Source organism: Plasmodium gonderi, assembly GCF_002157705.1.
Source record: "Plasmodium gonderi DNA, contig: Chr12, whole genome shotgun sequence".
Classification (NCBI taxonomy): Eukaryota; Apicomplexa; class Aconoidasida; order Haemosporida; family Plasmodiidae; genus Plasmodium; species Plasmodium gonderi.
In genome coordinates this window covers 875,924-888,758 of record NW_021628937.1, presented here as the reverse complement: position 1 = coordinate 888,758, position 12,835 = coordinate 875,924, and the positions used below count along the sequence as shown (strand labels likewise).

The 12,835-nt window shown below is 29.8% G+C and overlaps 4 protein-coding genes across 4 annotated transcripts; 1 reads left to right on the top strand and 3 right to left on the bottom strand.

Annotated features, from left to right (window-relative positions):
* Positions 1-308: 308 nt before the first annotated feature.
* Positions 309-2,900, top strand: PGO_121670 (ABC transporter; the record flags this gene model as incomplete). Its single annotated transcript, XM_028688961.1, has 1 exon — positions 309-2,900. The coding sequence occupies one exon, from the start codon at positions 309-311 to the stop codon at positions 2,898-2,900; it is 2,592 nt and encodes an 863-aa protein (XP_028544762.1).
* Positions 2,901-4,957: 2,057 nt separating this feature from the next.
* PGO_121660 (hypothetical protein, conserved) lies at positions 4,958-9,037 on the bottom strand (the record flags this gene model as incomplete). The annotated part of the gene is made up of 1 exon (XM_028688960.1): positions 4,958-9,037. One exon carries the CDS (start codon positions 9,035-9,037, stop codon positions 4,958-4,960), a length of 4,080 nt encoding a protein of 1,359 aa, XP_028544761.1.
* Positions 9,038-10,249: 1,212 nt separating this feature from the next.
* On the bottom strand, positions 10,250-11,095 carry PGO_121650 (exosome complex component RRP42; the record flags this gene model as incomplete). The annotated part of the gene is made up of 1 exon (XM_028688959.1): positions 10,250-11,095. The coding sequence occupies one exon, from the start codon at positions 11,093-11,095 to the stop codon at positions 10,250-10,252; it is 846 nt and encodes a 281-aa protein (XP_028544760.1).
* Positions 11,096-12,081: 986 nt separating this feature from the next.
* PGO_121640 (hypothetical protein) lies at positions 12,082-12,264 on the bottom strand (the record flags this gene model as incomplete). The annotated part of the gene is made up of 1 exon (XM_028688958.1): positions 12,082-12,264. The coding sequence occupies one exon, from the start codon at positions 12,262-12,264 to the stop codon at positions 12,082-12,084; it is 183 nt and encodes a 60-aa protein (XP_028544759.1).
* Positions 12,265-12,835: the final 571 nt, after the last annotated feature.

Here is a 12,835-nt window from a genome sequence, read left to right as displayed (position 1 = left end):
CACCTGCATTAACATTCAGAATTTTTATCATTGTAAATAAGTTTTTTTTTTTTTTTTTTTTTTTTTTTTTTTTTACACTTTCCTTTTGGGCGTTCAGTTTGTAAAAATTGCGTGATCTCATGTATATGTACTTATCCACACATGAATGTAATACAAATTTATCTGAGAATGAGTTAATTCGTTTAGGTCTATTTTACATGTAGCGTATGCGTCAGCTGTGTGAGAGGAAAAGTGCTTGTAGCTGTTTTCCCCCAAGTTGGCAAAATTAAGAGACGTGACAGATGTGGCAGACGTGATTAAAGTCCAATATGGGGAACGCTCTGAGGAAAGACAAAACGGCCCAGGGATCATCCTTTGGAACAAATCTAACAAATCTAACACGTGTGTATGATCTGTTTTCGAAATGTGGTCAAGGTAGATCGAAGAAGGAGGGAAATGTAAAAAGGACTGACAATGCTGGATTGACAATGCAAGATGAGAAAAAGAAAAAACAAAAAACAAATTTTCTCCTAAGAGCAATAGCGGATATGACGAAAGGTGAAAAAGCACTTCTTGCAATGGCCTTACTATTTTTAGCCATTAATGCATACACGAATTTAAGTTATCCAAAAATTATGGGTGAATGTGTTGAAATGAAAGGTTCTTCAGAGTATTCATCTGGCTTGTGCAGTGGAAGGTTAAGTAAATGTAATTTCATTGGAAGTATATTTCAGAAGAACAAGATTTTAAAGAAGCTTTTTTTACAGAAATTAGATAATAACATCAGTGGAGTTTGTTTTTTTTTTCCATATTTTATATGTGGAGGAATAGCATCATATTTTCGAATATTCTTTACAAATAAATGTATTAAGAAAGTAGAAAACCGATTAAAGAAACAAGTGCATAATAAAATAATTACTGAGAATAGTGAAAATTTTAAGTCTTCTAAATCATCAGATTATCTTGTTAATTGCATATTTAACGAAATAAAATTCTCTGCAAAGGAATTAATTACATCTATTACTCAGACATTACGGTATACTAATTCCATAATTGGTGGTAGCATATCCATGATATGTATATCTCCATACTTAACAAAATTATGTGGTATGGTCGTTCCAACTTACGGTTTTCTTGTTTTACTTATTTTAAAAAAATTAAAAAATATTAAAATTGAGACTTCAAATTATGAAGAAAAACAAATGGCACGATTATCAGACAGTTTACAGAAAAAAAGTGTCATTTCATTCTTTGGTAATGAATGTTATGAAAATAGTTATTTTTCAAAAAATTTAAAATATATGGAAAAATTAAATGAAAGATATACAAATTGTGAATCTTTATTTTATTCTTTTCTAAATATTGGTAGTAATGTTGTTATATGTTCTATTCTATGTTTTGGAAAAAGTGAACTTAGTAAGAATAACATCACACATGGACAGTTAGTTTCATTTATTGCTTTTAGTAGTATGTTAGCCTTAGGTATAGTTGGTATACTAAAGTTGAAAAAAGACATGGGTATTCTTCATTTGCGTTTACAAAAAATTTACGAAATAATTGATTTTCCACATGAGGAACATCAACATAAAATGAAAGATCTCCAGAAGAAGAAACTCATCAATAAAATAGAAAACTTAAAGAATATTGTAAGTAACACTCATGAAAAAAGTGATATTACTACTACTACTTCTACTACCTCAGGTGTAGAGATCATCCCGAAAAATATTCGTGGTTGTATAAAATTTAAAAATGTTTATTTCGCATATAATAATTTCGATTCTAATAAGAGAAAAGAAGTTTTAGAAAACATAAACTTAGAAATAAAGGAAAATGAAAAGGTAGCCATTATAGGAAAAAGTGGATCTGGAAAATCAACCCTCTGGAAATTGTTAATGAGGGAATATGAATACCAAGGGGACATATACATTGACAGTTATAATATCAAAAACATAAACAAGAACTATTTTAAAAAATGTATTATATCTGTTAGTGAACAGGACTGTTCAATTCTACATAGATCATTGTATGAAAATATAGTCTATGCATTACTCCCTCTAACAATTCAAAACGAAAAGGAATTACCAAAAATTATTACGGAAAATGCACAACAAGGTGGAGAAATTCTAGATAGAATATTTTCTCTTCTGGATTCTCATCAGGTTGAAGAATCCATTCAGCACTTCTCTATAGAGGAAGACAAAAAAAAAGAAGATACTTCCTCATTCCCTATGTTGCAGTGCAATCCCCAATTAATTTCAGAGTTGGGAGAAAACAGTCCCATTTACAAAGACAAACAGGAACACATAAAGGAGGAAGAAGAAGAAGAAGAAGAAGAAGAAGAAAAGGAAAAGAAAAAGAAAAAAATCACACAGCATCAAATTGGAACAATCGATAATGTCAATGTGGGTAGGAGGAAGGATGAGAAAAGTGTTGTTAGTAATAAAAAATCTCTACCAAATGAAAAAATTAATTACGAACTTTTGAATGATTATGAAAGTGATAAAATCAACCTTATAAACTCAACAGTAAGTGTACTATGTGAAGAGTTAGATTTAAATCATTTTATTTATTCCTTGCCTGAACATGTTCATACAAATATTCAAAACAATAATATGTCATCTGGACAAAGACAGAGAATATCTATTATCCGTTCTCTTATGAAAGACACTCCAATATACATTTTCGATGAAATTACATCTTGTCTAGATGAATCAAATATAGAAAAAATATACAATCTTATTAATACACTTATACCCAATAAGACAATTATATATATTACTCATTCGATAAACATTTTAAAACAAATGGATAAAATTATTCTTGTTGACCAAGGAAAAATAACATCCATAGGGACATATCATGAGATTAAAAATGACCCACGTTTTATGGATATTTTTTCTCGTTCAGCAGTTTCCCCATAATTATGTTGTGACACACTCAACACAGCAGTATTGAAGAAAAAAAGAAATAATAATAAAATAAGGTGAAGTAAAAATAAAGTAAAACAAAATAATATTTTGTCGAAATTGTATCTCATGTCAAGATAGGCAATTTGGATTCGCACGGGTAGAAGAGGTAGTATATCTAACAGAGCTTGGCTAGTTGCATACCTCTTCATAAAAAAAAAAAAAAAAAAAAAAATTATATGGTAATTTCACATAAATAAATGGACATATAAATTATTCAAAATTATGAATTTTAACTCCTCTCTATGCATACTTGTTTGAATGGCTGCATTTATGTCTGTCCTTTTCTTCAAAAGTGTTTTGTATGCACAAAACAACGCAACAAAGATGACACACTGTTCTCACTAATGGAAGTTTGTTTCCATTCACACCTCTACATTTTTTCTTTGTTTTATTTTTACATTTAAAATTTCATTTATTTTGTTTTATCTCGTTGATGATGTGTTCTGCTTATTTTCTCTATTTCCAATTTGAATATATAATTTAAAATTAGCATATGAAAAAAAAGAAGAGTGTTTTCATTTTTTTTTTTTTTTTTCTCCTTTTAATTCACTTCTATATGGTAGCAGTTTTCGCTCATGTGATAAAATAAAGGATTCTTATTTATTTTTTTGTACCCTGAAAAGATTCTTTTTTTTTTCAAAGCTCCAGTTGATCTATGTGGCTTAGGTATTGTCATCTAAGTTACATGTTTCACATGAACAAACAAATATAAATAAAAATGCCCAGCGCCTACATTTTACGTGCACTTGCACATGCATACACATATATACATGCATGTGCATACAACATGATAGTAACGTAAAGAGCACATGAAGCCACTATGCTTTACGATGGGTGAAAAAAGGTGGCGTCACAAAATTTCCACATTCTCTCGAAAAAGATATCAATCTATAAACCCATCAACTTATCAATCTATAAACCCTTCTTTTTGCAATAACTATGCGTCGTTTTTATAAAAAATATAATTTCATAAAAAAAAATAAAAACACACATGTGCTTATGAATATATTTGTGTACATTGTAATAAGCGCGACAAATACTTTTGCACATAGTCTTCCTTTATAGGAGAAAGGGGAACCTCGAAAAAAACATCACTAATACTACAGTGTTATAACGGATGTAAAAAAATATGGTTTAGTAATAAGCCACAGTTCAATTAATTAAAAATGTATATTTATCAAACAAACACACACACACAAAAAAAAAAAAAAAAAAAAAAAAAAAAAAAAAAAAAAAAAAAAAAAAAAAAAAAAAAAAAAAAAAAAAAAAAATTTTTTATTGATTGAAACACAAAATGTTAAATAAAAAAAAAAAGAATATTTAAAAAAAAAACACACACAAAAAAAAAAAAAAAAAAAAAAAAAAAAAAAAAAAAAACGTGAAGATAGTGTCATGGTTTAGACCATTAAACAAAGTTCATATTTTTGTTGATGTCACCACTGCAAACTGGATTGATCGCACACATGCGTATTCACATACTTGCAGACGAAAATAAAGCTATGTGTATGCCGTGATACAATGAAAAATGCAAGGGAAAAAACAAAAGGGCACTAAATCAAAAAAAAATCAAACAGAATAAAAGAGAATGAATATGGTACAATATAAAAGCAATGAGAAGAACACAAAAAGATGCACATAAAAAAAAAAATAGACACATCTGTTTTTGTACTGAATGAAATAAAAACAGAACAGCATTTATATTTTATACGAGGCAGAATGTACGAAATGAAGATATTAAAAGAACCAAAAAGGAACAAATAACAAAACAGGAAAAAAGCAAAAAATATCATAAAATGTAGAAACAGGGGGAGGGGGAGTTATTTACACACTTAACTTAAAGCATCACAACGTAGATGACCCTTATACCTATCGATTTGGAGACACGAAAAAATGAATTTGCAAACATGTCGGATATATGTATTCCCATTTTGCAAAGCCATTGCAATGTAGCTGCAACGGGAACGTGAAATATGTGTTCATGTGCGCGTCCTCTCCTTTTATTTCCTTTCTCAGAAATTGTAACAATCACCCGTTTTGTCTATCCACACATTTTCCATTTCCTTTGGAGTACCATATGCATCACTAGTAGCTTCATATATTTTGTTTTCAAATATAACCCTTTCACCTTTACTGTACATGTTGTTCATATAACTTAAAGCACCGCATATATATTTATCATAATCGCATGAACCCTTCAATTTCCAATCTGTTATATTTGAAGTAGGCATAGAATCCGAATTCACAATATTTTGAAAAACATAACCACTAATCTTGACTAACTTACCCTCTTCACCAATGTATTCATGGTTTAAATCCCACTCATCTATAAATGAGCAGTTATATAAATTTAAGTTATACACTTTACGAGAATTCTTTATTATGTTTTTTTTTTTTCGAATTAAAGGGTGTTCTATAGATACTATATCTTGAACTGTTTCTTCTTCCCCAAACCTTTCCAGGTTTTTATCTTCTTTCATTTTTTCAACGAACAATTCATTTTCTGAATCGTACTTCTCTTTCTCCAACGCGTCTGCATCGGTTTTAGCGTTAACTCTATCGTCAGCATTGTCTCCATCGTCAGCATTGTCTCCATCGTCAGCATTGTCTCCATCGTCAGCATTGTCTCCATAGTCAGCATTGTCTCCATCGTCAGCATTGTCTCCATCGTTAGTATTGTCTCCACCGACAGCGTTAATTTGAAGGAAATTTGTTTTCGTCACCTCACCTGCATCCTTTCCACGTGATAAAATAAAGGCTTCTGTTTTTTTTATCTCATTTAATTCACTTGGTACTTCTACTGAGACAGATAGTTCTGACGAATTTTTGCTTGGGCTTTGTTCATTTTCAGCAGATGAAGTAACTTCATCATTTTTTTGATCACTAATATTATCACCTTTTGGATAACTGGCTGAGCTATTTACATTAGGACCTTTGAAAGTTCTTCCATTTTCTCTCCTTCGAGAACTTCCATGATCCTCTTTTCCCCATGGAACTACTACACTTCTGTTTAAATTTTTCTTATGTGTTCTTTTTTCACCTCTCCCTCCTATACCATAACTATTACAATTTCTTTTTTTTGAACATGATCCATTTTTTTTCCCTTTAGACTTATAATGAACCTTATGTTTTTTTTTATTTAATCCATTCGTTTTATTTACTTCATAATTAGGATTGGATATTATTTTTATATTTATGGTTTCTCCTGTGGGAATCCTTGGTACTATATGCTCATTTGTGTGTTCATTTGAAGTGTTATCACTACTTTTATCACTAATTTTATCGCTATTATTATCACTACTATTATCATCCATCACAGTACTAGATTCACCTGCATAATTAGATTTTTCTTTAGCTACAATTTCATTCTTATTATTCAAAGTTTCCTCAGCATTATCTTTTACCATTTCATTCTTTTGATTAATACTGTTCAATATAGATGTTTGCTCACTTTTAGGTTCCTCCTCCCTAGTTATCTTGCTCCTGTCACTAGTATTTTTTTCGATGGGGGTTCTTGATTCTCTTTCGCTATTCTGTTTTTTCTGACTCTTCATTTGGTCTTTTGCTGCTCCATTCAAGTTACTTGGGGTTTTTGAAATTCCTTTTTCTTCTGTGTTTAATTTATCCTTCTTATCATTTTTACCATTACTGCTATTGACAGTACTATTCATATTGTTAGCATTGCTGTCGTTGCTACTATTAATATTGCTGTTATTATCAAATCTCTGTTTTTCTGTAGTATCACCATCTCTCTTAGTATTCATCTTTGCCTCATTCTTTGAAGTATCTTTATTGCTAGTTTTGCCCATACTGTCTATTTTTTTTTCAGTATTAAATTTGTTTTCAACCCTAGGGGCATTATCCTTTGCATTGTTTTTCTTGTTATTGTTTAACACATCATCAGTACTGTTTTTCCTATCATTTGAGAATTTATTATCAGTGAAAATTTCCTTCTTATTGTTCTTATGGTTCGTATCTAATGTATCTTCGGAAGTTTTTTTTTTGCTGCTTTTTTCTGGATTCTCATCGGTCTTTAGTACCTTATCATCGGTTTTTTGTGTCTTATCATCAGCCTTTAGTGGTTTCTTATCTTTTTTCACTGCCTTCTCATCAGCCTTTAGTGGTTTCTTATCTTTTTTCACTGCCTTCTCATCAGCCTTTAGTGGTTTCTTATCTTTTTTCACTGCCTTCTCATCAGTACTTAATGGTTTCTCATCTTTTTTCACTGCCTTCTCATCAGTATTTAATGGTTTCTTATCTGTTTTTTGTGCCTTCTCATCAGCCTTTAGTGGTTTCTCATCTTTTTTCACTGCCTTCTCATCAGCCTTTAGTGGTTTCTTATCTTTTTTCACTGCCTTCTCATCAGTACTTAATGGTTTCTCATCTTTTTTCACTGCCTTCTCATCAGTATTTAATGGTTTCTTATCTGTTTTTTGTGCCTTCTCATCAGCCTTTAGTGGTTTCTCATCTTTTTTCACTGCCTTCTCATCAGTACTTAATGGTTTCTTATCTGTTTTCTGTGCCTTCTCATCGATTTTTTCCGTGATATTCCTCTTACTCCTCAGATTGAACTCATCATTAGTGTTGCCCTTGCTATTATGTGACATTTTATCAGCATTGGATTTTTTTTCTATGCTATTATTCTTATTTTTATAGCTTGGAGAACCTTTAACCTCATTCCTGTTGTTAGTACTTAATTTGATGCCTGTGTTTTCTTTCTCTTTAGTTACAATTTGACTATTAGAGTTTAGCACCTCTCCTGGCTTGTCTTCATTTTTCTTACTATTTTTGATATCTCCCATGTCATCAAGTTTTCCATTTACATTTAATTCGGAATTTGTATTTATTTTATCAAATTTCAAAGGATTATCAATAAAGATATCCATCTTGTTGTTTATAAAATTATCACGTTTTTTAGTAGCAGAATTACTAGCTTCCTTTTTATTAGACAGGCTGTTCGCGTTAGACTCACCCTTAGTATTAACACCCTTCTGTGCATTAAACTCGTTATTTAACAAATCATTTTCATCACTTGGTGTTGTATCATTATATGCAGGAAAACTATTACTATCGTTATTGTATACCGAATTCATACCATCGATCGTATCATCAATGGGAAAATCATCCAACAGGCTACCTAACACACTTTCATCATTAATTAAAGAATCTTCAGCACTATCCTGAAGTGAGACTTCTTCATTCTTATTTGACTGAAAATCATGGTCATTAAATAAATTATCTAAAGAATCGTCACCCAGATTGCTATCACCATGGATGATACCAAGGAAATTATCATTGTCATCCACGCTTAACAAATTATCAATAGAATTTTCACCAAGCTCTTCTTCTTCTTCTTCTTCCTCCTCATCAGCGACCAGAGAACTGTCCCTAGCAGCTTCATTAAATAAATTATCGATAGAATCTTCACCTAGATTATCATCATCATAACTACTCAGCATATCATTACTTTCACCTTCGTTTTCTAATTCGTCGTCTTCAAAATTGTTTAATTGAAGCTTGTTGTCTAAAAAATCATCATTAGACAAAGCTCCATGAGTATTATTGCTTTTAACAATGTTTCTACTTCTTACATTACGATAAGAACTATTTTTTCGTTTCCCTCCTTTTTTTCGAGACCAAGTTCTGTTTTCATCGTGTGCTTTCTGCTGCCTCTTTGGAGTGTTTATATTGCCTGCATTTCTTTCTTCTGTGATAAACGATGCATATTTCTGTGAGTGATCCTGCAAGTCATTATTTTCCTTATCTTTTGTAACATTTGGTGAAAAAGATTCTGGTTTAAAATATTCATTTTCTTCCGTATAATCTAAATTTACAATGTTGCCTCTTCGAATTTCATCATCATCACCTGGTTGCAATATGTTTTTTACTTCATTTTTTAAATTGCTATTATGTCTTCTTTTAATTCTTTGAGTAAAGCCATTATCATCTTTTAAATTTTTATTCTCACCATTCTTATTACTTAGAAAATCACCAGAAGAATGTCCATTTACACCGCTTAACCTTAAAGAATATGCGGTTTTAAAAATAAATGGGAAAGCAAAAATTACTAGAAACCCTTTTTTTATATTCATTATAGTAACTAGATGAAAAGCTTCTAAAAATGTGTGTTAAATTCACAAATAAAAAAAATGACATATGTTTTTTTTTTTTTTCAAGGTTGCAAAAACTGTTAAAAATACCCTTGAAAATTTCCACTAATTGTTCTGCCTGAGTGGTTTCTGCCAACCAATGGCTGAAAATACGTGGAAATTTTTTTAATGGAAAAAAAAAGAAAAAAAAGACATAAAAAATTGGACGTCAGAAAAGCAGGTAAAAAGGATATGAAAAGAAAAAAAAAAAAAAAATAGTGATCAAATGGAGATAAAAAATGGGCATAAAAAGGGTGGTTACAAAAAAAGAAAAACAAAAAAGTAGAAAAGTATAATCATACCTATATATACATATGTAGACGAGTTTTAAAAACATAACATTAAAATTGAGATGTATTTCTCACACAAAAGTTAAATTAAATTTATGTATATGCTTGTGTAAATTGAATGCAAGTCTTTTTCTTCAATATCAAGTTAAATATTTTTTAAATTACACCTTTCGCTGCTTTATTTTTTTTAGGAATATTCTTTTTAAATTATGTGTAGAATGTAAATTTTCAAAGGTGGTTCCTACAAGTTATAGTATTTCGCACACTTTAATTGTTACGTTTTTAATGCATAATTATATATTTTGTTTTACTATTCTGTTTTGCTATATATATATATATATATATATATTTTTTTTTCTACTTTGTGTTGCACAGTTACGGCTAGTTACTAATAAAAGAGGTGGCTATTTTCTGACTTGTTCATGTATTTAATTACTAAATGTATGAACGTTACACACAACGGTCAACTTATGCACATTTCTGTTAACCTAAAATATGTAGAGACTTTATTTTTTGAGGGAATCCAATTTAGCTATTTATTTTGTACAACTTTTTTTTTTTTTTTTTTTTTTCCACATAGCTATATTCTCTATTTTTAGCAATTTTTTTTTTTTTTTCTACATAGCCAAATTCACTATTTTTAGCAATTTTACAAAAAAAAATCCCAAAACTTCTAGCCAAAATATATTTCACGTAGCTAATATAAAAAATTCCCCAAAATTGTGTTAGCCAATGTATGGAGATGTGTATACCCCCCCCCATAGCTAATTCATGTGCATGAGTACGACGACAAATTTTAATAATGAATGCATATCCAATTGGTAATAAAAGGGGGAATGTATAAATAACATCTCATTTTGTATTATTACAAAAGAACACTTCTTGTTTGTATTTTATCAATAGATTCATGAATTTTCTCAAAAAGATAATGTGAAATTTTTGATGAATTTTCTGTCATTTTTAGTATTGAAGCAATTTCCATAGATATACCATATAATTTGTGAAATGCCACACATTTTCCACTTGAAGTAATGGCAACGACGAATATATTTTCAACTAATTCTTCCTCAATTTTAGACATATCATAAATATATTTGTTGTTTATTTCTCCTATGGAGACACATATGGGAATATTTTCATAAGGAAATTTTGTTTTCTGATTTTCAACAATTTCGACTTCATATTCTGTACACTTTGTATTATGAAATGTGTTCGATTCACCAATTTTTTTTTTTGGTTTAACAATTGGCATAAAGGTATCATTCAAAGCAACATATATAGCAATACTAATAATGTCTAGTAATCCTCCTCCGGCATTTAAAACCATAACGCTTATATCAACTCCCCATACAAATTTTGATGGTAAAATACAGAGTTTTTTTTTATTAATAGTATTTTTTAAGCATAAATCATAAATGACTGAGGACATAATTTGTAAATGTTCTTTTTTTATTCTATTTGCAGCTACAGATGCTGGACAATCAATCTGCAGATTGACAAACCCTTCATCTGCTGCGTCCAAATTCGGGGTTAATAGTGATAGTTTAATTCCACAGATTACGTTGTTTTCTTCGTTCATAACACTACTGCTACCATCTGCTGAAACTAAAATATTTTTGTTTATTTCGATGGTTCTATATGTAAGTAACGTTCTCCCATCCACTCTAATATTTGAATTAATGCTATTCTCGATATACTTTAGGGAACTCATTTTGCTTTTATCTTAGTTTATAAGCAGCAAAAACTTGCGAATAAAGTTGGCACCTTCACAGAAGCATGTAATATATCTATGTCTCTCTGTGAATAAGTCAGGAAATGCGTCCTATTCCCCTTTGCGTCTTTTAGTTCAAAGGCATATACATACACTTATATATATATATATTTTTTTGAATTAAAGATGCCCGTGAAGCAACGGAAGATTGCAGGAAAAACGAACATAAATACGTGCTAATAGACAAGAAAATATAACGAAAAGGATATTAATTCAAGAACAAAAAAAAAGGAAAATAAAATAGAAAAGGCAAAAATGTCACATATAATGTTGCAATTTTAAGCTCAAAATTTCATATATTTTTGTAAAAATAGGGGGGAGATACTGACAAAGGGCAACGTTATTTTTCTCTTGAATCGAAATGGTATTCCTCCCTGTTGTAGAAAAGAATCGTGAAATTTGCATGGAAAATAAACTCTATCTCCAATAATGTACACTTTCAAATGTTACCTCTCCATGTAATTGTTATTTCTCGAATTTGTTTATATGCACAATTTTTTTCTTCTTTCTTCTTTTACGAATATGTTTATGTAAAAAAGGGTGGGAAACAAAAGGGACATATGCAGAGGTATGGTTATTTACACCTTTTCTGCACATATCTAAGCTGATAATAAATTACATAATTAATTAATTGTGTTGTGCATGTACACAAAATGGAGAGAACAAGGGAACCCCTCAAAGAAAAAAAAAAAAGAGCAGCAGCAACAACAACAACAGCAACAACAGCAACAGCAACAACAACAACAACAACAGCAACAACAACAACAGCAACAACAACAACAACAGCAACAACAGTAGTAGCTACAACCTGTTCATATATTTACTTACGTAAAATATACATTTAGTATAATATTCACGTGCGAACGATTGACATGATATATGAACGAATGGACATTTACACCCCTTTCCTGTGGTGGAAATTATATTCATAAATATCCATCACTATAACATTTTTGGTTTTTTCTCATTTCTTTTTTAATGTCGCTTATATATTTAGATTTGTTAAAACAAATGAATGAATTAATATAATAAAAATTAATGATGTAATTTTTGTTCTTGTTCCATATATGATATAAAAGAAGAAGCAAAATAATAATTATTATTATCATTTTATATATAAATATAAATATATATATATATTTTTTTTTTTTTGCAAGAATGGGATTATCGTCTAAGGATTTTTTTTCTGCTTATTTTATAGATAGACGTATTCTCACAATTCAATGTGTTTAATTTTATTTTACATCTTTTTCATAAAGAGTACGAACAAAACGAAGTTTGGATGTAATGATGTGCCTTATATGTTCAGTTCCTCTGATGAATGAAGCAAAACTGAAAACAAAGCAAGGAAATTTGTGCTTTTTTTAGTCATAATCGGGAGTGTCCCCCATTTTTTGCCTCTTTAACTTTCTTCTATTGTAGTATGTACAGCGTATATGTATAATTTAACGCATGTATAATACCCCTCCTATGTGTATGAATATTAAAAAACAGCGTATGCAAAAATTTCTCTTTATTTCTTCGTACAATCTAGCATGCGAATGAACTACAAAAAAAAAAAAAAAATTTAAGTCTCTAAAATATGTTATCTTGTTTTCCTTTTTTTTTTTTATATTCATTATTTTGCATATATATTTATTTATTATTATTTTGCTTTTTTTTTTTTTTTTTTTTTTTTTT